This window comes from Bufo bufo, chromosome 3, assembly GCF_905171765.1.
Source record: "Bufo bufo chromosome 3, aBufBuf1.1, whole genome shotgun sequence".
NCBI classification, from domain to species: Eukaryota; Metazoa; Chordata; class Amphibia; order Anura; family Bufonidae; genus Bufo; species Bufo bufo.
The window spans coordinates 646,617,396-646,643,401 of NC_053391.1; the positions used below are offsets into that span (position 1 = coordinate 646,617,396).

Consider the following 26,006-nt stretch of genomic DNA (forward strand, 5'->3'; position numbering starts at 1 on the left):
TTTTGTACCTACGAACCTGGCTGACCTGTTACATGTGCGCTTGGCAGTTGAAGGCATCTCTGTTTGTCCCATATTTATATGTGTTCACATTGCTGAGAAAAGTCTGTAGTGAATAAGTTTGGTCTTCAAGAGCTGCCATATTTCCATTTTTATTCTATCCTTATGGCATCAGTATGTCATCTGTTTTTCACGTATGTAAAAAACAAAATCCAGTAGAATGCCCGCACAGCATTAAAAACGGACCACATCTATAGGTGTGGCCTTTTGGGAAGAGCAGCGAGTGACATCATTGATGGGATACATGATGTCACTGAAGGGTGTGGCTTTTTTAAGAACGGGTCTGGAAAATGTCAGATGATAAGTAATCAGTCATCATAACTAACATCATAAGCAATAAATTCCTAATATCATCTACATTAGATTATGTATTTCCCCAGGTCAAATAAAGGCACAGTTGAAAGGGTTTCCGGATCTCCATACAGCATTTTGTTCAGTTTTTTTTAGTACATTACAGTTTTCTCTCTGGTAGCGCCCCCTGCTGTTTAGCCATCTTGTCCACCTTCTCCTGCATTCAGAGGTGGACCGACATGCCCAGTAGCTTCCCTGCTCCCTTCCCCTCAGTCCTGGCACAGAGATCTCATAGTGAAGCAGGTGAAGAGGTCCAGACACCTTCTATTTCTAAATTCATAGAAATATACAACTATATCTCTCTCTAGACAGGGGAAAGGGAAATTGGGGGAGGGGGGCATTACACACCATATTGCTATTTATTAGTGGAATCACTGAGGCTGTGAGTGAGGGACTATTTTATATGCAGAAGAGGAAGAGGTTAACAAGATCTGACTACAATGCACTTCTGGCAGATGCAGGTGCTTGATTGTCATGTGACCAGCTTCTAACCACCCACTGAAATAGAGCGGTGGGGTGAGGAAAATGACAGGGTGAAAGTTACACTGGAGAGTGACATTTTTTTTTTGCATGGTTAAAATAATGCTGTGCATTACTGCAGACATTTTTTTTAATTTGTGGGAAAACCCCTTTAAGCGGAAAAAAAATAAAAATACAATGCTGTGTATGTGATGTCCTAAAACACCCTCTAGTAAAAGTGAAATGAACCCACATATGGTTTGTCGATCACTGCTTTACGACTGGGTGAAGGTTCATCCAAAGTTCTGCATGAGAATAAAGCCCAAACCGTGGTCGATAATGAGGATGAAGAATCCAGGAATCTTGGTAAACATTGGATTTGGAGGGTGGAAAAAAGTCATACAACCTTGACTAGAACTGACTTTTTATTATTATTATTACCAAGTACTGATGCATTTTCAGTTATGAAATTCTAGAGCAAAAAATAAAATGGTAATAAAATAATAGAAAAAATAAAGTGCAAATAATGCAAAAGCAGGGACTTCTCGTGTGTAGGGTCAAGGCAGGAGGCATGGAAATTGTCCAATGTGTAAGCATATATCAAGTCTATACCAGCCTTAAAGGGGTTGTACAGGACGAGTACTCGTGCACACGACTGGACAGTATTTAGGATCTGCATCTGATCCAGATCACGCATGGATCTATTCATTTCTGTGGGTCCAAAATTTTAAAAAAGGACAACCCAAGGATATCCTCCATGTGCTGTCCGCATCCATATGTCTGTCCCAAAAATATAGTGAATACGTGTGTAGGGTGATATATCTACAGTGTTGAACAGAGTCAGTCACTTACAATATAGACCCCAGGAATGAAACAAGGGAGAAGGAAAAAAGGGGAAAACGAGCGCCAATCCCTGTTAGTGAGTGAAGTGAGTGCGACTTGTGTGAAATGAGGGGCATTTTATTTATTATATTTTTTTTTATACCATTTATATTAGTGTAAGTTAATGCCACTTGTGTGAAGTTGTCCTGAGGGGTATTTCACCATTTTTATCATAAATTTTTATTATTAATTTTTATCATTAATTATACTATTCATTTATATATTTGTATCCCTCCTTTATAGCTGTGTTCATTCACAATTTATGGTACCACGTACTATCCCTATATCATGTTATAGTACCATCCAGTCCTACTCCTTATTTCCCATTCCTGTCTTTCCATTTCTCCACGACTTTGTGTCTTAACAGGGATTGGCGCTCGTTTTCCCCTTTTTTCCTTCTCCCTTGTTTCATTCCTGGGGTCTATATTGTAAGTGACTGACTCTGTTCAGCACTGTAGATATATCACCCTACACACGTATTCACGAATTTGTGAGGTGTTTGTAGTCACGAACACTTTGTTTGAGCTGCCTTCCCCCTTTTCCTCTTCCTCTTTCTTTTACACGATTTGAACCACCCCTGTCGGCGCCCAGATTTTTTCATTCCTTTGGGATACGGTGTGATTCCCAAGTGTCTGAATTAACTTCCGCTTTTTTTCTGTTCTATTTTCCAAAAATATAGACCAGGTCCCATTTTTGTCTGGTTTGTGGACACGAATAGCCATTTCTATTAATGGGACTGAGAAAAAGCCGGATTGCTCACAGAAGGTATCCGCGATTAGCGCATCCGTGATATGCGAACTGTAAAACGGATATGGTCGTGTGCGTGTAGCCTTAGAGAAACATGGCTGCTTTCTTCAGATAGATAGCTTCATACCTGTCTCATACTGCACCTCAACTACATTGAAGAGGTTTGGGCTGAACTGAAATACCATACACAGTCTGTGAAAAGGAGCGGTGCTGTTTTTGAAAGAAAGCAGCCATGTTTTACTAATCATGGGCAATTCCTTTGAAAAATAATTATCAGAAGGAAGTCTGCAACGATTTCGACTACCCTTCGGGACATAATGGAGGTCATGGAGCTAAAGAATCACAATATGGTGCATCTGGGTTCCAAATTGAGGTAGAAGAAAAAGACCTTCTGAAGTAATTACAATACTCGGACCTGTGTTCTTGAGTTCCTTGGATTCTGGCTGCCCCTCACTAAGCAGTTGTAGCACCTACTCATGATGATTTTATCAGGAGAAAAGGGCTTCCATATCACATCATCTCGTCTACTGGATCCTGGTGTTGCCTTTTACGTTCCAACTATTGATCCAGGAGTTCCAGGAAGGCAACCAGATACCATTTTCCAGGCAAAAGTCAATCCAGTTAAATTTCCAAAGTCTCTTCTCTGCAAATTTTCCTATTACACATTTCATAAATGTCTTCTGATTTTGGTGGGACCGGGCAACCATCTATCTGTGTAATGTGTAATGCCAATGATGTTGTGGGAGAAAAGGATTGGGTTGTTGGATTTCAACATGCCTGATCCTTATTTTCTTAGGGAGATAAACTGTAAACCACTAGAGCCGTCTCTCCATTCACGGCACATGCACGCCTGGCCCAACTGATTGGAAGAGATAGCTGTCAGTCAAACGAGCATGCAAACAAGCTTTAGTTGATTTCCTCTGAACCCTTTCCAGCTCTGCTATGTCTGTTTTGTTCACAGGAGCCCAGAATTGTACATAAAACTCCATGGTGGGCCTTAAAGAGGCAGTCTCATGAAGACAGACCCTTTCATAGAGAGCAGTCCCCTGCTCTTCTTCAGGAATGTTGTTGAGTTGAGCAAGAACTTCCCAGAAAAACCAACAGATTGCCAAAGGTGTTGAGAGCCACGGCAGCTGGTATCTGGAAGGGCTTGTCTCTGTTAAGACATCCCCTTTAATTATCCCCTCTAGCTATAGTTCTCTCCCTTCTGTAGACACCCTCTCCCCGTTGTTGTACTGTCATAGAAATAAAGAAATACCTATCTATAAATGCTATATCTATGGCGCCCATATAACAGTGCCACACACAGGCGAAATAAGACTTCAATGCAATAACAATACCATACGATACTGTACCATGACTGTGACGCAGTGCCATATATTCCTTAATAGGAACCTCAGTGCAGCAATATGCCATACTGCCGTCATAATTGGTCAAGTATTTCCTTCATGAGGAGAAGAAATGATGATTCTGTAAAGGTCAAAAATGACCCCGCAGCTGGAAAAGTTTTTGAACATAGACCCAATGCGAGAACCCGGCTATTGCTGTAAATGACAAAAGGTATAATGCTGCCATATACATACTGCGGTATTCTCCTATGGCTTCTCTTCAATATGCACTTTTATAATATGCACAGCGGTACAGCTCACTAAATACCCAGAGAGCAATTTTAGAAAAAGATTGATTGCCAAGAACACCTGCTAAGGAACATATGTGATAAAATCCAAATGTTTATCGAGAGTCCTTTCTTGTAGCTGGAAAACTGGCAGGAGAAGATTGTTTCCTGAAATAACACAGTAAAGAGCGCTGATCTCCTTCCAGTTATAGGGCGGTGTTAAAAGGTACAGCCTGCTGCTTCTGCTGGGCTTCTCCGACTAGACCCTTTCCATCAGGACATGTGAATACATACAGGATCTTGCTGAAAATAAATTCACTGATAGATGCTAAACTGTTTGTAATGTATCATCCTCACAACTCCTTTCCATAATATGGATGTCCTAAAGGGGATCTCCTGCTCGAGACCTCCCTCCGTGTGCCAGAGCAGTTGAAAATGTATTATATTTATTTAAAAGACCACCCCCCCCCCCCCCCCTTTCTGGCCAGTTTCAATCTATATAGGGGTTCTCTTCTTGAGACAACCCCTTTAAGTACGAAGAAGGTGTCCTTGGTTGTCAGAGCAGTCGTTACATTGACCCTCTCGCTTTTAGTTTTTGGCCTGGTCTAGTTTTAGACAGACAGCAGCCTTTTGGAAGACTACAGGACTGTAGGCAGATTTGGAAATAGAATTTTAATTTGCTTTCATGACCACATTTAAATTTGATGTACAGGGAGGCTTGTAAGTAATAATGACAAATTACTGGTAAAACTCTGTGCCGCCCCTCTGTTATTCTTTTTAGAAATGTATGAATACATTGACAATTTTTTTTTACCATTTCCCCAGTATATGGGTCATGTCTCTACACACCCTGATAGTGCCCAGTCAATGACACCAGTCTAATTGTGTAGGGTCACACTCTATTCTCTATTGACAAGGGGAATGGTATTGTCCAGGTCTCAAGTTCATATCCAGGAGGAATACCATACTCCAAATATGTTATTTTAGAAAGAATGCACATTTATATTAAAAGAGATGTCAGGAGAGTGGACAGCTCTTATTTAAGAAGTACTATTTAAAAAGTGACCCTTCAGTTATGACCTCCTTGGCTGCTTTTTTATCTCAGCTCCAGTGTCTGCAAGGAGTCTGAAGTAGTCTGAGACACGCCTACCTTCTCATCATTGGTTCAGGCAGCTTTCTGTTATAGCAAGAGCAGAATAATTATAAAGTACAGATATTTAAACCACTAGTGAGAAAAAGATTGTAAGGTAACGGCCACACATACTGAGGCAACTGAATGTGGGTGGGAGCTTGATGGATCGCCCCCAGAGTTTTTAGAAAAAGTTTTCATAAGAGTGGGCTTCTTTATACAATCATAACTGTGAAGGAATTGTTTTGTTTTTTTTGGCTTCCCTAATGTCTTTTTCAGCCTAACTATTACCCTCTTCAGCTTCACAGCTAGATGCATTTCTCTCACAAGCAGGGGGCATCTACCTTTTGTGGAATCTGCAAGTACTGTAGTGCTGTGGTTTTGTTTCCCTTACTTCCCACTATGTTTGTTTTCAGCTCTGTAGCTCACGTAACAGATAAGTAGGGAGAGATCACACCTACATGCACAGCTAGATGCATTTCTCTCACAAGCAGGTGGTGTCTCCCTTCTGTGGAATCTGCAAGTACTGCAGTGCTGTGATTTTGTTTCCCTTACTTCCCACTGTTTGTTTTCAGCTCCGGAGCTCACATACCAGATAAGGAGCGAGATATTACACTTACAGACAGGCAGGAGGCTCCTGTGATATTCCGGAGCAGTGTAGAAGCAGTTGTTTTATCAGGCTCAGGATCTCAGCTAGCCGTGACAGGCCCCCACATCCTGTGAGACATCTTCTATGTTACCAGGGACGGATCTTGCCTGATAACAGGCAGTGGACTGCAGATTAGGTGGGAGTGAGACCTCTAGTGGCCATGACTGTACAGATTTCTTTCAGGTGTATGCAGGCATATCTTTTAAATGAAGTGATTTAGAATTAATTACACCATTCTCTATTAAATTAAATGAAATTGTATAAAAGGACAATGACTATTTAAGGGATTCCCTATATATACTGTATATATACAAACAAATAGATCCCCAGTAATTCTATGGGGTATATTATTAGGCTTGGAGCTAGGAAAGCGCAGTAGACATCATGTTCTCAGTAGAAGACTGGCCACCACTGACATGTCTACCTAGTTTTCAATACTGGTTCTTGACCTGTTGTGTTGTAGTACTATTCAGTAACCTCATACACATTGCTTTCTTCTTTCTTTAAAGCACCCCAGAAGAGAAGGACAGATGGCTCAGGCTATTCGAAAGGTAGGAAGATCTTTTTTATCTCTTTGTTCATTTTATGTTATAACTTCTAGATTTTTTCCTAGGAATCCTAAAATGAACATCTCTGGCATCTAAAAAGAGCTGCTAGCATCAATCACATATATGTATATAAATGTTGCCAGAGGTTATTAGCTTTGGCGAGGAAAAGGTAATCATGGATACTGGGATTTTCCCAGTTATCCCACTGGAGAACACTCAGTCTCTCCCTGGTCTAAAATGGCTGATAACAGTGAACAACAGATTATATTAAAGGCCTCTGTTGAGTAGGTAAGGTATTGCTTAGGATTAAAGGGGTTGTGTCACTTCAGCAAATGGCATTTATCATGTAGGGAAAGTTAATACAAGGCACTTACTAATGTATTGTGATTGTCCATATTGCTTCCTTTGCTGGCTGGATTAATTTTTCTATCACATTATACACTACTTATATACAGGGCTTATGACCACTCTGTAATCCAGCAGTGGTCGGGCTCGCACCGGCCTCTCTCGTGCCTGAAACCGGGGGAGCGCACATAGGCACACATGCACAGCAGCTCCCGTCCCAGCCACCTTGTATCTGCGCTATAGTGGTGGTCATAACCCCCGAAAATGGGCAGTGTATAATGTGATGGAAGAATTAATCCAGCAAGCAAAGGAAGTAATATGGATAATACCAATACATTAGTAAGTGCCTTGTATTAACTTTCTACATGATAAATGTAATTAGCTGAAGTGAGACGACCCCTTTAAACTCCCTGTATAGTGAAACTTTGTGCCAAGGGATTGCGTTATTTCTATAGAGGCCTCCATAATGTGCTGCATAATTCATCTTCAAAGATTTACAATGATATGCCATACAGCCCCAGTGCCGCTTATCTCCAGAGAAACAAAGGAATGAAAGGGTCAAAATCCAACATGTCCCACAATTTGCTGTCACAATACATGTTGTAAAAAGTTGTTAAAAGTTAGAGCAGAGGATGAAATCACACACCGTCGGTAAGAAAAATGTCCACACCTGTGCCCCCATATCAACAAGTTAGGTCTATGGGCACTGGCAGCTCACATTTATCGTAGGGACTCTGAACCTCATAGCACAAAACTGGAGGGGGTCATTTATGAAACAGAAATACGCCTATATTAGGTGTATTTCTGGCACAGATTGCGCCGTGAATTTCTTTGCGCCACAATCTGCGACTTTTCCCTGCTCACGTCCGGTTTAAAAAAGTGGTCATGGCGGGAAAGGGGACGGGACGGCAGACCCGTCTCATTTACCATTTTTCAACGCCTGTTTTAGATGTAGAAAATGGTCTGAGGCCTCCTGCACACGAACCTGTGCGCCCCGTGGTCATGCTGCAGCCCGCAAATTGCGGGCCGCAATGCACGAACACCGTCCGTGGGGCAGCCGCAGTGGATCGCGGACCCTCTCACTTTAATGGGTCCGCGATCCAGCCATTCCGCAAAAAGATAGGACATGTTCTATCTTTTTGCAGAACGGAAGTACGGGACGAAACCCCACGGAAGCACTCCGTAGTGCTCCAGTAGGGTTCAGTTCCGTGCTTCCGTCCCGCACCATTCCGCATCTCCGGATTTGCGGACCCATTGAAGTGAATGAGTCTGCATCCGTGATGCGGAATGCCCACGGAACGGCACCCGTGTACTGCGGATTCGCAAATGCGGTCCGCAATATGACAACGGGGCGCACACGTTCGTGTGCAGGAGGCCTAAGTGTACGACAGCAAGGAAGCTGTTTTATATTTAGAAGCGGCGCTGGATCCACTGAAGGCCGGCACCTCTACATATCTTCAGTGATCCACCGCCAGTGCAGGGTTTTATTAAGACCGGCGTCTAAAACGCAGGGCTTAATAAATGTGCCCTTAACTTTGCAGAAAACTAAATGTAAAGTGAGATCTGACTGGTTGCTAGGAGTCTCCCCATAATAATACTGAGCGACTAGAGAAGAGGGTCAAGGGGTGTTGTCATGGGCACAATATCTTCAATCACACTTAAGTCACTACATTTGACATGTTTTGGTTGGGAGTTGAGGGTTTATGTATGTGACCTTCTGTCTGGCCCAAGAATATCTTAAATAGTAATTATTGTTTCTATTTTTTCTCATAAATGAATTGTACAGGCGACTATAAGAAACATTGTAATATACTGTATCTTATCAAAGAAAGATGCTCCTTCTCCTCTTATCAGGCTCCTCTCCTGCTCCCTCACCTCTTCAGAAATTCTTAGTTCGCTGCTCAGATCTATCTTCATGAGCTGCCTGCTCTCTGAACGATCAGATTGCATAGAAGTCTATGACGAGGGGGGGGGGGGATAAGAACAGAGGGGATGCTAGAGACAGGCAGAGGCAGAGAGACTGACAGAGAGACTGCTGCTGGTTTGTAAGTGATTTACTGTCTTATTTAACTGCTGGGCTAACATCTAACCTGCTCAGTTACATAAAAATTACCTGAAAGGACACTTAACCTTTAAATAAGGACCCACCCCGGCCGCATTTATTTTCTACAATTTCACTAGACAAATAGTGATGTACTTCATGTTGTAGTTTATAATAACAATCTGTTCCTCTGTGCTGGGGATAAATGATATCTGAAGAACAAATGTTTCATGTCAGGCAGATGATGGATGCCTTTATTGTGATGTGGGGATCCTTGTTGGACAGTCGGCCTGTGTGAGATTCCTGTGGTCTTTTTGGCTACATTTACAGTCTGGGGAATTTGTGGTGTTTGGGTTGAAAAACTGAAATCCACATTTTTATTGTTGTGTCAAAACGAAGAGTATCAGTTTCTCATTTTCCCTACAAATTGAAATTGAAATTGCAAAGTAGGCCTTTTTTTTTCTTCTATTTTCGTCATGTGTATGGGCAATATCTGCTGCTTTATTCCTAAGCAAAATGCGGACATTGAGAAAAATAATTGTCGAAAGGACTATGAAAGATTATAGTATCAAAAATTATAGTAAGATGAAAATAAATATGTGCCATTAAACATTACATATATGTGCAAATAAAAACTCCTTCCCGGGCAGACCTGCAAATGGAAGGAGGACTCTTACCTGCTCCCCACCACTGGGTGGACTGAGAACTTTAAATAGCCCTGAAAAAAAAAACTAAAAGTGGCCCCATGTTTTTGGTGGGTCCAAATTGAGCAGAAGGTGGGGCAACACAACTAGGCAGGGACAACAGAAGTCGGCGGGGCAAGCAATACCATAGTGCAGCACAAAATACCTCCCCAACAGAGCCAAATACCACAATGCAGAAGAAAATGTTGCTGCCCCCGCCACAGTATTTAATTGTATCACTGTCCTGTGGCTGCATCCTTAATTAATGCTGAGAAGATCAGATCGTTATGTACCCAGCTGGCAGTGGCCCCCTGGGTATCAGCCCCCCGGGAAATTTCAATGTAGGGTTTATGGCGAGTCCGCCCTTGCCTGGCCCCTTTGCTCCCTGGTGTTGGCTGCGATGGTACTCACACCTTCCAGCTATCAACATCCGTGATTGGCTGCAGAAGTGACCTGCTCACTTGACCAATTGACATGACACAAGTGGAGCGGGTCACCACTGCAGCCAGCAATTGGCTGCAGCGGTATCAAAGCAGATTTTGACAGTAGGGAGTCAAGGCCAAGGAGCGAAGGAGCCAGCAACCAGTGCCAGTGAGAAGGTAAGCATGCTTCCCATTGCAGGGCTGCTCAGGATGGTGTTTGCCAGCCCTCTCACTCCTCCAAAAGGGTGGCCAATCCCTTTAAATCTCCTTCTGTAGTTCCTTACAGCATTATTCTTGGTGCCAAAACATCAGAACCCCAACAGACCTTATTATAACTCAGTGGCGGGCCATCTATTCTGTTAAAATCCATCATTATGAGCCTTACCCTCAGCAGTGAAAAGTGTTAGGTCTCCGTATATAATGTTCTTGTTCACACCAAGCTGTGATCTTGAGAATGGTCAAAAAAGGAGTGATAGTTTTGATGAATAAGGCTCAATGTATATTTAAAAGTTGCAGAACACTTCATGAACACAGAAATACAGACAGGTAAAGGATTATCGAATGTCAATTTAATGGATCTTCCCTCTACAACGATTAAAGGGGTTGTCTAGCCCCTTAAAATAGTAACATAGTTTATAAGGTCGAAAAAATACATTTGTCCATCCAGTTTGGCCAGAGGAAGGCAAAAAAAAAAACTGTGATGTAGAATCTAATTTTCCCCACTTAAGGGGAAAAAAATTCCTTCCCGACTCCAATCAGAATAACTCCCTGGATCAACGACCCCTCTCTAGTAGCTATAGCCTGTAATATTATTACACTCCAGAAATACGTCCAGGCCCCTCTTGAATTCCTTTATTGTACTCACCATCACCACCTCCTCAGGCAGAGAGCTCCATAGTCTCACTGCTCTTACCGTAAAGAATCCTCTTCTATGTTTGTGTACAAACCTTCTTTCCTCCAGACGCAGAGGATGTCCCCTCGTCACAGTCACAGTCCTGGGGATAAATAGCTGATGGGATAGATCTCTGTACTGACCCCTGATATATTTATACATAGTAATTAGATCTCCCCTCAGTCGTCTTTTTTCTAAAGTGAATAACCCTAATGTTGATAATCTTTCAGGGTACTGTAGTTGCCCCATTCCAGTTATTACTTTAGTTGCCCTCCTCTGAACGCTCTCCAGCTCTGCTATGTCTGCCTGACACTGGTTTTTGCAGCTTAGTTTGCTGTTCACTAAAATTCCTGTCCTTTTCCATGTCAGTGTTACCGAGTATTTTACCATTTAGTATGTACGGGTGACTTGCATTATTCCTTCCCATGTGCATAACCTTACATTTGTCAGTGTTAAACCTCATCTGCCGCTTATCTGCCCAAGCCTCCAATCTATCTAGATCCCTCTGTAGTAGTATACTGTCCTCTTCCGTGTTAATTACTTTAAATTGATACATTACTATGCAAGCCTTCTACAAGATCATTAATAAATATATTGAAGAGAATAGGGCCCAATACTGACTCTGAGGTACTCCACTAGTGACAGTGACCCAATCTGAGTATGTACCGTTAATAACCACCATCTGTTTTCTATCATTGAGCCAGTTACTTACCCACTTACAGACATTTTCTCCCAGTCCAAGCATTCTCATTTTATATACTAACCTTTTATGGGGTACAGTGTCAAATGCGTTGGAGAAGTCCAGATACACGACATCCATTGATTCACCGCTGTCAAGTCTAGAACTTACCTCCTCATAGAAACTGATTAAATTAGTTTGACATTACCGATCCCTCACGAAGCCATGCTGATATGGCGTTATTTGGTTGTTTCCTTATTTTCATTAAGATACTCCAAGATAGCATCTCTTACAAAACCTTCAAACAGTTTACCCACGACGGATGTTAAACTTATCGGCCTATAGTTTCCGGGCTCTGTTTTTGGACCCTTTTTGAATATTGGCACCACATTTGCCATGCGCCAATCCTGTGGGACATTCCCTGTCAGTATAGAATCTGCAAATATCAGAAATAAGGGTCTGGCTATGACATTACTTAATTCCCTTAGGATACGGGGGTGTATGCCATCCGGTCCTGGCGATTTGTCTATTTTAATCTTTTTAAGACGCCGCTGTACTTCTTCCTGGGTCAGACAGGACACTTTTAATGGCGAATTTATTTTTACATTCTGCATTTCATCTGACGTTTTATTTTCCTCAGTGAATACAGTGGAGAAAAAAATATTTCATAGCTTTGCTTTCTCCTCGTCGCTCTCTGCGACTTACCCTACATTACTCTGTAAAGGGCCGACACCTTCAGATTTATACTTTTTACCATTTATATAATTGAAGAACATTTTAGGGTTAGTTTAACTCTCTTTAACAATTAATCTCTCGGTCTCTAGTTTGGCTGCTTTTATTTGTTTTTTTACATATGGCTAACACCTCAGAATGATTTAAAAAAATCTAACTGAGGAATACCTTGCTGATCCTGCTCCGCTCCCATGCTTCCTGGGTCCTCCACCAGTCTCTGTATCATGGCCACCAGTGAAGGATGACATGGGCATGTGACAGCTGCAGGCATACAATGTACCCTTCATAATATTGGTGTCTTCTTATTTGGTAGACAGGCCCCTCAGGTTGCCTCTGCACCCCCTATTTCTACCCCTCTTAATTTAAATGAGCATTCCTACTTGGATATTGTACTGACAAAAATGTCCAATAACTGTGGGTTCCACCTCTGTCTCTAGAATGGGGCCTGGTGTGAATGGAGAGCATGCCGTGCTTTCGTGGCTTCCTCTTTTCAATGCTACGTGACTTCCAAGCATTGGCTTGGCTATTTTCGTAGCTGTGAATGGAGAGCATGCCATGCATGCGTGGTGTTCATTCACATCAGGATCTTGTTCTTGAAATAGGACTGGATCCCAGAGGTGGGACTCGCGCATTTCTCTATCTTGAGGTTTTGACCTTCTTCAGTATCTAAGAGAACTGGATTTCTGATCTCTCTTCACAAAAACATCTATTGAATTTATTATTATATTTTATACCTTCAGATACATCAAAGAAGAAAAGGAAAATGACCACCCTAAAGTAATCCCTCTGAAGATCATTACCAAGGATATTGGGAACTGTGCCTATGTAAGTGTTTTGGTGGCCACATTATATTGCACTTCGTTATTTTGACATGTGTAACCCTGGTTAGGATAACATTTCTCAGGATCACGCTGCAGGCATTTTCTCAGGACATGATGTATTCTTTTCTATGTTTCTTTATGGTGGAGTGATGGGTGTTTGGTATCTTTGTATGTTTTATTACACAGTAGGCACTAGGCAGAAATGTGGACACTTTAATGGAAATCTTTTCTAATGAGAAGAGTTGGGCATATATTCCAAAAAGTTACCAAGGTTACTGGGTTAAGGATTACTGAATATTTAGATGATCAGGGCTGGACAAAATCCAGCATAAAATACCTGCCCAGCAGAGGTAAATACCACAATATAGAACAAAATATTCTCCTAGAAACATCAAATACTACAGTGAAGTACCACTGGCAGCAGTACTGTCCTCTTTCCCATCTCTTCCCCAATTACAACAGCATTGTCCCCCAAAATATTCTCCTAGAAACATCAAATACTGGCAGCAGTACTGTCCTCTTTCCCATCTCTTCCCCAATTACAACAGCATTGTCCCCTTTTCACACCTCGCCATTTGGCAGCCTCATGGTGCCCTGTTGTGCAAACTGTTATGGATAATGGTGGTGAAACCACCAACCAGATTGGGCTAATCATGAGGGTGTCGTCCTGGAGGGCCCTTGGTTTTCATCCTGGAATCCCTATACAGGGACCTGTCTTCTCTGCAGGGTAGCCACCATGCCACTACTTCTTGCAAACCCATGGTGGTCAGAGACACCAGTGCAAAGCACCGGAGAAATGGGTAATGCACACAGAAAGAAGCAGGCGGAGGTGAGACAGGCAAAGTACATGCAGTTCCAAGGCAAACGCAGAATACAGGCCTGAAGCAGTACTAGGAGCACTGAACTTTGGCAGACAGATATACTTCAGGAACTCAGGCTTTCAGACTTCAGGGACCCATGCAGGCAAACAGGCAGAAGTCAGCACACAGACAGACAAACAGAACAAGGCAACAGTGCAGAAGCTGCTTACATAGACAGACAGATTAAAGCTCCTTGCTGACTAGAAGACCAAGCCCTGAAACTCATTGCCCAGAAAATGTCATATAAAGTATTATTCTGTTCTAAATAGAGACTGCAAGAAAATTTAGACTAGCACATTCATAATTGCAGATGCATATCCATAAAGCTAACATGCAGGAAGCAAACAAAAAAAGGTATGGCAGCACAACATTTCACATACAAACAATAAAACTGAAAAATAAGGATCATTCTAACTTAAAATGGTATTATACCTACTATAAATGAAAAATATGTAGCTGGTTTCTACACTGCCCTGAATATTGTATTGCGCAAAGAGTTTCTATTTTTTTCATTTATAGTAGGTATAATACCACTTTAAGTTAGAATGATCCTTATTTTTCAGTTTTATTGTTTGTATGTGAAAAGTTGTGCTGCCATACCTTTTTTTTGTTTGGCTCCTAAATAGAGACTGTTCTGTGCATCAAGGTAGTGTTGCTTCAGGAGATCCCCGTTTCCTCTTCCTAAACTGGAGGACGTGGCAGGCTTTAGTTTACGGAGACAGAACAAGATCTCAATTGCACAGGCATACAGGTGGAACAGGAACACTGAATATATAGCAGGCGGATAAATAATTAGACAATAAGGTACACATACACAAAGCAAAGCAGATTAACCAATCCAGCAATGCAGTTGAGGAAATACAGTATACAAGCACAATGGCCCAATTCACACCAGGCAGCCAACCCTGTAACATCCCATCCCATTGTCTCCTTTCCACCCCTCCCCTACTGACAGCATCATTGTCCCCCTTCCGACCCTTCTCCCACTGGCATCACTGTTCCCCTACCCACCCCTCCCTAATTGCCAGCATCCTTCTCCCCCTCACATCCTCCCCCCACTGGCAGCCTCATTGCCCCCTTCCTACTTCTCACAACTGGCAGAATCATTGTCCCCCTTCCACCCCCTCCTCCACTAGAAGCAGCATTCCCCCCTTCCCATACCTCCACACTGGAAGCAGCATTGTTCATCTTCCAACCCTTGCTCCAGCTGAAACCATCATTGTCCCACTTAAAGGGGTTGGCCACTATATCAGTACTTTACACAACATTGTTGGAGGCAGGGTAAAAAAAGAGATTCCAAATATACTTTATTTCAAAAATCTGTCTGGTAATCTTTTTATAGTAAGCCACGCCCCCTGAGCCCCGCTCTGCCGTGCAGCCAGTTCGTCCATGGCTGCACGCGACATGGAGAAAGCTCGTCCATGCCTTTATTGTAACTGCACATGTGCTGCTTTTCCTAATCTGCCTAAGAGCAGCACATGTCCAGTCTGCCCCCCGGCGATCTCTCTGATTGGCTTGTCAATCACACAATCCTAATGCCGGCTGAAAGATTCTGATCCCCACAGTCTGTGACTGTGGGGATCAAAACCTTCTAAAATGTGTGTATATAATATACCCCCCCCCCCCTTGGGCTCCAGTCCCCGTTGTGCCCCCCTAATTTCAGAATGGCCGGCAGCAGAGCTGCTGACCCCCCCTTCCGCTGCCCCGATCTGTTTCAGGATGGCCGAGCGGTTAGCAGAGTGTCAGCCATAATATACAGCTCACACTCTGCTTGAAACAGCCAACAACAGTGTTGGCACCGATGGCGGCTGTTTAACCCCTTCCATGCTGCGGTCCATAGGGACCGGTGTATGGAAGGGGTTAAGAGATGGAGGGAGCTCCCTCTCCCATCGGGCTACTGCTGTGCTGTGGCAGCGGCACAATGCTTGATGGGTTAACAGAGGAAGGGAGCTCCCTCCCCCATGGGCGCTGCGCTGCTGTGGCAGCATCCCGATGGTTACCATAGCAACCGGACGCCTTCACAGGCATCCGACTTGCCTTGGTATAGCTGATCAGGCTCCTGCCTGATCAGGCTTACTGTGAGTGACAATGCACTGCAGTACACTATACAGTGTACTGTAGTGTACTGTAAACCATCAGACCCACTGGATCTTGAAGAATCAAGTGGGTCTGGGTCAAAAAAAGTAAAAATAAAAAAAAAGTGATAAAAAAGTAAAAAAATAAATAAATCTAATTTCTTCTTATAGCCACACATTAATAATTGATTAAAAAAAAACAAAAAAAAACAAACACTACACATGTTTGGTATCATCGCGTCTGTAACGACCTGATCTATAAAAGGATGACATCACTTTCCCCACACGTGAACACAATAAAAAAAAAAAAAGAAAAACTATGATGGAATTGAAATTTTTCCCACCTCACTTCCCAAAAAAAGTATTAAAAGTGATCAAAAAAGTTGTATGTACCACAAAATAGTACCAATCAAACCATCATCTCATCCTGCAAAAAATGAGCCCCTACATAAGACAATCGCCCAAAAAATATATCTTTCAGAAAAAGGATACACTAAAACATGAAATTTTTTTCGAAACTGCTTTCATTCTGTAAAACTGACTTTAGGTATCGCTGCATTTGTAACGACGACCTGCTCTATACAAATATCACATGGTCTAGCCCCTTAGGTGAATGGCGTAAAACAATAAAATAAAAACTGTGTCAAAACAACCAATTTTTTTTTGGTCACCTTGACCCATAAAGAGTAATATTGAATGATCCAAAAATCATATGTGCCCAAAAATGGTACCAATAAAAACATCAACTCTTCCCGCAAAAAATGACCCTGTGCACAAGATGATTGGCAGAAAAAAAAAGAAACAGTATAGCTTTCAGAAAATGGTGACACAGAAAAAACATGATTTGTTTTGTTTGGCCAGGGATGTCATGTGATCACTCCTCCGAAGATGCTTGCTGTGATGCATGCTGGGATTTTTACTTTCACTTTGAAGCTGCTCCGCCCACACAGCCTCTCATCAATGGGAGCATGCTTTGCTGACCACATTAGAAAAATTATATGTACACAGTATATCTCTCATGATACAAATACCTCGTGGCTTTAGTTATTATCTTGGACCCTTTATTTATATTTTTTTATGCGTATTGTGGCCAACCCCTTTAACACCTCTCCCCCACTGGCAACAGCATTCTTTGCCTTCCGACCCCTCCCCCAGCAGGATTCTCCTCCAAACCATACTTCACCACTGGCAGCAATACTATTCCCATTCTGACCTCTCCCAGACTGACCGAAGCAAAGGTGATGCTGGAGGTGAGGGGAGAGTATCAGGAGAGTATTTTAATCTTCTGCCTCCTCTGCAGTTCTGCCCTCCAGATTGCTGCTGGAATTATTTCTGGGTGAAGGACCTCTAAACTGAGTCATGTGACCATTGCAGGTCCTTCACCCCTACTAGCTACATAAGCTGCACTGATAAAGTTTCTGTTTTGCCATTACAGGAGGTCCTCTGACTGACCAGGTCAGGGACAGATAGATAGATAGATAGATAGATAGATAGATAGATAGATAAACCTGTTAATGTATAAGGGGACTCGTTGATAATACAAGATAATTTCATGCATTTAAATAACCATCACACAACTATATTGACAAGATTGATACGTTTTTGCGTGTCTTGAATTCCATGCTCAGGTAGCATATAGAAGTACGGTATATAATAATACAGCTGTGTCTTCTAATGAATGTCCAACGTTGGAATGTTCTTCGCATTATTCATAGTACGTTATATGCTTGACTCATGTTCTGGATTCCTGATACTGTAACTAGCTAGCCTCGACTACAAAGATTTTCATGGCTCAGATTCTGATGTTCCTAATCATTTATAGTACAAAGTCATTTACTGTCTGAGTAGTAGTCAATGTAGTGAGTATATGAGTGTAGTTCAAACACATTTTCCTAATTTGATGGGAGATCGCATGACTACATCTACACCAATATACTGAGAGAGACCTGAGACTTTATATGCAGCACACATTCTATGACAGATCTATTTTACAGTGAACGCCCACTCTTAACATTTTAAATTTTATTTTATTTGAATAGATTCAAAATTCCCAGCGGTGTGACCCGCACCTATAAGACAATGAGAACATATCGTAGCGATATGCCTACATTGTCTCCGATGGGAATACCCCTTTAATGCTTAGCACCATAAAGATATTGCAGAATCCAGGAGATGGCCAACCATCTGTAACATACTGCATCTGTCATTTCAAAATCTGTAATAGGACAAGCTCCCAAACTCTCTGAAAACACATTGGGAAAGATTTATCAAGTTTCTGTTCCAGTTTTCTGGCATAGAATAGTTGCAAATTTTGTAGCAAATCACAGTTTGAGCCAAAATTGTTCTCCGTTCACTTTTCTAAAAAGTGGACAGGGAGGAGGTGGACGGTGGGCGTGCACCTCGTAATAATTGTGCTGGATCTCATGCTGGAGCATCACAGATTCAGACCGGCATACACAATGACAGTCTCAATATGTCTCCCCCTGTGTCTATGTGTGAGGCCATGATTGCAACCACCGTAATACTGTCATGCGGGAGATTTATCATAGAGCAGGGATCAGCAACCTTCGCCACTCCAGCTGCTGTGAAACTACAACTCCCAGCATGCAAACATGCTTGGCTGTTCTTTTAACTCCCATAGAAGCGAATGGGGCACTCTGGGAGTTGTAGTTCCAGAACACCTGGAGTGCCGGAGGTTGCTGATCCCTGTCATAGACTATCGTTTTAGGCTACTTTCACACTGGCGTTTTAGCTTTCAGTTTGTGAGATCCGTTCAGGGCTCTCACAAGCGGTCCAAAACGGATCAGTTTTGCCCTAACGCATTCTGAATGGAAAAGGATCCGCTCAGAATGCGTCAGTTTGCCTCCGTTCCGTATCCATTCCGCTTTGGAGGCGGACAGCGTTTTGGTGCCCGTCTGACGAAACTGAGCCAAACACATCCGTTCTGACACACAAGGTAAGTCAATGGGGACGGATCCGTTTTCTATGACACAATCTGGCACAATAGAAAACGGATACGTCCTCCATTGACTTTCATTGGTGTTCAAGACGGATCCGTCTTGGCAATGTTACAGATAATACAAACTGATCCGTTCTGAACGGATGCATGCGGTTGTATTATCTGAGCGGATCCGTCTGTGCAGATCCATGGCGGATCCGCACCAAACGCGAGTGTGAAAGTAGCCTTAGGGCTGTTTCACACAAGCGAGTCCATTGCGGGAATCGCGCTCCGTGTGTGAGTGTGATCCTCCGCTCTGGACTTGCAGGAGCGCACAGCATTATCATGATTTATAATGCTATGTGTCTCTGCATGGCCTTTTTTCCACAGAATCATAGTGACATAAAGCTGTCAGTGTGATTCTGTAGAAGTAAGGTCAAGCAGAGGCACATAGCATTATAAATCATGATAATGCCGTGCGCTCCTGCAAGTCCAGAGCGGAGGATCACACTCACACACGGAGCGCGATTCCCGCAATGGACTCGCTCGTGTGAAACAGCCCTTACTCTGTTCTATGATATCCCCTGCACTACCAGAGGACGCACCTACATTATGATGAGGCGCATCCCCCGGCAGTCCATGTGCCTAAAGTCAAATCTACATCAGCTCCGAGCTGATGTATATTTTCAGTTATTTTTTACGCCACAAAACTGTCATAAAGGAAGATAAATTCGCCAGGTGTCCCTATCCTCACCTTGCTATCTTTTCGGAAAAGTGGCAAGGGTGATATAGATTAGATATGACACTTGTATCAAGACTTTGTCACTTTTAAAAAAAAGTCTAAAACACGTTGTTTGCAACTTTTTCCCACTCTGGGAGATGATAAATCTCCCTTATTTGTGCTTATTCTTCTAGGTTACAAGACTGTAGGTACCATAGGGGCACACCTTGCTGCTGCTATGCGCCCTGGCGTGCCTTATCGCTCTGCCACCTGATGGTGAGAGCCTTTGCAGGACTCCTCTCTCCTTTGTTAGGAGGTAGGGATTTGGCCCATGGTTGTTGGAAAGGGGCATGAAGGGAGAAGTAAACATCGGACCTTTGGGACCACCTCTCTCCTGTGTACATCACTGCGTATAGCTCAGAACAGTCCCCTCTCGTCTGACCAAATCCACAGATGGGTTTCCATTTGTTAGGGCCTCTTTCACACTACCGTATGGCTATTTCAGTGTTTTGCGGTCCGTTTTTCACGGATCCGTTGTTCCGTTTTTTTGTTTCCGTTGTGTTTCCGTCCCGTTTTTTCCGTATGGCATATACAGTATACAGTAATTACATAGAAACAATTGGGCTGGGCATAACATTTTCAATAGATGGTTTAGAAAAAAACGGAACGGATACGGAAGACATACGGATGCATTTCCGTATGTGTTCCGTTTTTTTTGCGGACCCATTGACTTGAATGGAGCCACGGAACGTGATTTGCGGGCAATAATAGGACATGCTCTATCTTTCAACAGAATGGAAAAACGGAAATACGGAAACGGAATGCATACGGAGTACATTCCGTTTTTTTTTTGCAGACCCATTGAAATGAATGGTTCCGTATACGGAACGCAAAAAAAGGCCCGCAAAACGGAAAAAAAATACGCTAGTGTGAAAGAGGCCTAACTCTGTGGTGTACAGGCCGCAGTACACATGCTGAGAGATTTACTTTCCCCTCATGTAATTAGCATTAACGTTTTCTGTCTACTTCACAGATACTTACCTATATTTAGCTTGGGGTGAGGACCTTTGCTGATAATTATCCCACATTACATGACCGGTCACAGTTTATATTACAGTTAATCTTTTCTACTTGCAGTCATATAAGCTCAGGGCTCAGCAGTGACTCTTACATAAGACTTGCTGTGCCCACTATACTGGGACTTGTAGTACAGAAGATGATATAATAATATATAGGAATGTCAGGCTTTTCATGGTGGTAAATTTGGTTCTGGTAGAATCTGATTTGATAAATCTCCCCATAGCCTTTACATTCAGGTCGAAAAAGACAACCACTGCTCAGCCGAGCGCTAACCAAACATATACGTTTCTCTGACTATACCAGTGTCTTGCTACCAACTACTCAGACAAAATTACATTAACGTGTCTTCAGGGGAGGGATTTAAATTTTTAACAACAGGTTCCCTACTCAAAAGCAGACAGCATCACGGCATGTTTACATATACATACACCATATATATGCAACACACATAAATACACCATATACATGGTACACATATATAAATACACCATATACATGGTACACATATATAAATACACCATATATACACTACACACAAAAGCCTAAGGAGCTAAACTATGGAATGGAAGAGTTTATTTCCAGTTACCGCTGTAATTTTAACAACTGGATCTGGAGAACCTGAGGGAACTGGCTGAATCCCATGCCTGCGTGTCTTACCTCGCAACAAGAGCAAATGTCCACTTTGAAAAAACCATCAGTCATGATAACAGTCTCTCCGCACAGCTTCTGTCTCCTTAGATGGTTTTCTCTCTGTAGTGCACACCTTAATAGCGCAGTAATGGGCTGGACTTGTGTTACAAAGAAAACTTGTACTGGCCAAGAAGGGAATGATAGGCCCCACTACCAACCTGCCTCTGATTCCATATAAATCCAGACCCGAAAGTAGGAGTTACCAAAAGCCCTTAGCAAACTCTTTGCTAGGGGTAGTCAGCTTTCTTGGATTATTTATATCTCATCAAAACTTTCCCTGGAAGAGATATATAATTCCTGGAGCCTAGTACACATATGAGAGGAATCTTGGGGAAATATAAGGATCCTCCATTACTTTTCCTGTCACTGTCTCACATACCCTGTCCCTTTGTTTGAACCTTTGGGATCGAACACCTTTAGCCATCAAGCCGTGTGTATCTGCATTCCCTTGCAGTTTGTCTGACCTGTGTTCAAACAAAAATGTAAAATGTGTAGTTTGATAAACCACCTTGTGACTCTTAAGTTTTCACTCTTGTTTGCCTCATCCAAATGGGGAATCGTCTGTAACCTGAATTGTCGGCCCAACAAGTAATACCTCAGTGATTCCAGGACCCACGAAGCCAAACATTCATGTTCAACAATACTGTAGTTTTCTTCAGAGGGTGTAAGCTTCCTGCTCAGATATGTGACAGGGTATTCTTCTCCGCCAACCTTAAGCAGGCTCGACTGGCCCACAGGGGTAAGTGAGAGACCCCCGGTGGGCCCCTGATCAAGGTGGGCCCCTAGTCTTCACCCCCTGCACAAGTGGCACATAACACAGTAGAAATATGTGCGTATCCGTAAAACAAGTCAGATGTCTGGGCAGGCAGCAGAGGGTCAATATGATAAGCAGTTGTCAGGGCACTCAGCAGAGGATCAGAGACGGTATACATGCAAGTTTGGGTACAAGGGAAGTCAGACAGAGATAAGCACACCTTCACTAGGACTAGACAGGCTAAAATACCTAAAGCTCAGGCACCCTCTCCTAGGGGAAAGTGCCTTAAAGGGAACCTGTCACCTGGATTTTGGGTATAGAGCTGAGGACATGGGTTGCTAGATCACCACTAGCACATCCGCAATACCCCATAGCCCCCATAGCTCTGTGTGCTTTTATTGTGTAAATAAACCGATTTGATACATATGCAAATTAACCTGAGATGAGTCAGAGCTTGAAAATATGACTTCTCTGGTCAAACAAGTAAGATATGACTCCTATGTTAATTTGCATATGTATCAAATCGGTTTTTATACACAATAAAGGCACACAGAGCTATGGGGACTGGGTATTGCGGATGTGCTAGCGGCCATCTAGCAACCCATGTCCTCAGCTCTGTACCCAAAATCCCGGTGACAGGTTCCCTTTAACCCCTTAGGGACCCATGACGTACCGGTACGGCATGGTTCCCGAGTCCTTAAGGACCCATGACGTACCGGTACATCATCTATGGTTCCGATCACCCCCGCCCGGCGGGCGGTGATCGGAACACGGTGCCTGCTCAAATCCTCCCCCGCACCAGCCCCCCGGTCCGGCGATCGCCGCAAACCTCAGGTCAATTCAGACCTGCGGTTTGCGGCTTTTGCCTGGTGCGGCAGCGGTGGTCGGCGGTGCCATCAGGTCCCCATGGGGCTGTGGGGGGGGACCCGATGGCATGGAAGGCAGCGCGATGCCTAAGGAAGGCATTGCACTGCCTTCCGGTGACGAGCCTGTGAGATCCAGCCCCCTGGATCTCACAGGCCGGAAGCTGTATGAGTAATACACACAGTATTACTCATACAGCCAATGCATTCCAATACAGAAGTATTGGAATGCATTGTAAAGGATTAGACCCCCAAAAGTTCAAGTCCCAAAGTGGGACAAAAAATAAAGTGAAAAAAAAGTTGAAAAAATAAAGTTTTGCCCCCCAAAAATTAAAAGTTTCAAGTAAAAATAAACAAAAACGTCATTTTCCCCAAATTTAAAGTTAAAAAAAATTGGTAACAAATAGGGGGGGAAAAAAAGTATACATATTAGGTATTGCCGCGTCCGTATCAACCAACTCTATAAACATATCACATGACCTAACCCCTCAGATGAACACCGTAAAAAATAAAAACTGTGCTAAATAAACCATTTTTTTGTCACCTTCCATCACAAAAAGTACAACAGCAAGCGATCAAAAAGGTGTTTGCCCACCAAAATAGTACCAATATAACCGTCACCTCATCTCGCAAAAAATATCGCCCAAAAAAAAACAAAAACTATGGCTCTCAGAATATGGAGACACTAAAACATGATTTTTTTTTTGTTTCAAAAATATTATTGTGTAAAACTTACATAAATAAAAAAAAGTATACATATTTGGTATCGACGCATTCGTATCGACCGGCTCTATAAAAATATCACATGACCTAACCCCTCAGATGAACACCGTAAAAAATGTAAAATAAAAACTGTGCTAAATAAACCATTTATTGTCACCTTACATCACAAAAAGTGTAATAGCAAGCGATCAAAAAGTCACACGCACCCCAAAATAGTGCCAATAAAACAGTCATCTCATCCCGCAAAAATCATACCCTACCCAAGGTAATCGCCCAAAAACTGAAAAAATTATGGCTCTCAGACTATGGAAACACTAAAACATGATTTTTTTTGCTTCAAAAATGAAATCATTGTGTAAAACTTACATAAATAAAAAAAAGTATACATATTAGGTATCGCCGCATCTGTGACCTGGTCTATAAAAATATCACATGATCTAACCTGTCAGATGAATGTTGTAAATAACAAAAAATAAAAACGGTGCCAAAACAGCTATTTCTTGTTATCTTACCTCACAAAAAGTGTAATATAGAGCAACCAAAAATCATATGTACCCTAAACTAGTACCAACAATACTGCCAACCTATCCCGTAGTTTCTAAAATGGGGTAATTTTTTTGGAGTTTCTACTCTAGGGGTGCATCAGGGGGGCTTCAAATGGGACATGGTGTCAAAAAAAACAGTCCAGCAAAATCTGCCTTCCAAAAACCGTATGACATTCCATTCCTTCTGCGCCCTGCCGTGTGCCCGTACAGCAGTTTACGACCACATATGGGGTGTTTCAGTAAACTACAGAATCAGGGCCATAAATATTGAGTTTGGTTTGGCTGTTACCCCTTGCTTTGTAACTGGAAAAAAAATATTAAAATGGAAAATCTGCCAAAGAAGTGAAATTTTGAAATTGTATCTCTATTTTCCATTAATTCTTGTGGAACACCTAAAGGGTTAACAAAGTTTGTAAAATTAGTTTTGAATACCTTGAGGGGTGTCATTTATAGAATGGGGTCATTTTTGGGTGGTTTCTATTATGTAAGCCTCGCAAAGTGACTTCAGACCTGAACTGGTCCCTAAAAATTTGGTTTTTTAAAATTTATGAAAAATTTCAAGATTTGCTTCTAAACTTCTAAGCCTTGTAACATCCCCCAAAAATAAAAAATCATTCCCAAAATGATCCAAACATGAAGTAGACATATGGGGAATGTAAAGTAATAACTATTTTTGGAGGTATTACTATGTATTATAGAAGTAGAGAAATTGAAACTTGGAAATTTGCAATTTATTTTAAAATTTTTGGTAAATTTGGTATTTTTTTATAAATAAAAATCAATTTTTTTTTTTACTTCATTTTACCAGTGTCATAAAGTACAATATGTGACGAAAAAACGATCTCAGAATGGCTTGGATAAGTCAAAGCGTTTTAAAGTTATCAGCACTTAAAGTGACACTGGTCAGATTTGCAAAAAATGGCCAAGTCCGTAAGGTGAAATAGGGCCGAGTCCTTAAGGGGTTAAATACCCATAGATGGCCAGCCGTTGGCAGATGGCAGAGATAGCAGCAATTGGATACAGGCCCTTTAAGATGCACGTGCCCTAAGGGAACGATGAAGAGGCACAGCAGACTGTCATTGGCTGCAGCCTCCAGAGTGGAATACTGATCTACTAATGGTGGGACAGCAGCGGGCAAAGAGCGCTGCCATGTCAATGAGCCTTGGGTGACCATGACCTTATGGCCAGTTCACCAGTTGTCCTTCCTTGAACCACTTTTGGTAGGTAACAACTATTGGATACCAGGAATGCCCCAAAAAACCTTCCCTTTTGGAGATGCTCTGACTCAAATAGACATTACAATTTGGCCCTTGAGAAAATTGCTTAGATCCTTACACTTGCCCATTTTTCCTGATTCCAATACATATCCCAGGCCTTGACACCATTGTCATGAGATAATCAGTGTTATTTACTTTACATGTCAGTAGTTGTATGTGGATGTTATGATTATGTACAGTACAGACCAAAAGTTTGGACACACCTTCTCATTCAAAGAGTTTTCTTTATTTTCATGACTATGAAGGCATCAAAACTATGAATTAACACATGTGGAATTATATACATAACAAACAAGTGTGAAACAACTGAAAATATGTCATATTCTAGGTTCTTCAAAGTAGCCACCTTTTGCTTTGATTACTGCTTTGCACACTCTTGGCATTCTCTTGATGAGCTTCAAGAGGTAGTCCCCTGAAATGGTTTTCAC

General features: G+C 42.3%; 1 protein-coding gene across 2 annotated transcripts in view; it reads left to right on the forward strand.

Annotated features, from left to right (window-relative positions):
- The window catches only part of ARHGAP20 (Rho GTPase activating protein 20), a 127,608-nt gene that overhangs the window by 59,648 nt on the left and 41,954 nt on the right, over positions 1-26,006 (forward strand). Inside the window, exons 5-6 of one of the 2 annotated variants that reach the window (XM_040426247.1) lie at positions 6,399-6,440; positions 12,972-13,056. In XM_040426247.1, coding sequence (XP_040282181.1) covers positions 6,399-6,440; positions 12,972-13,056 — 127 coding nt within the window. The other variant, XM_040426248.1, reaches the window with a different exon arrangement.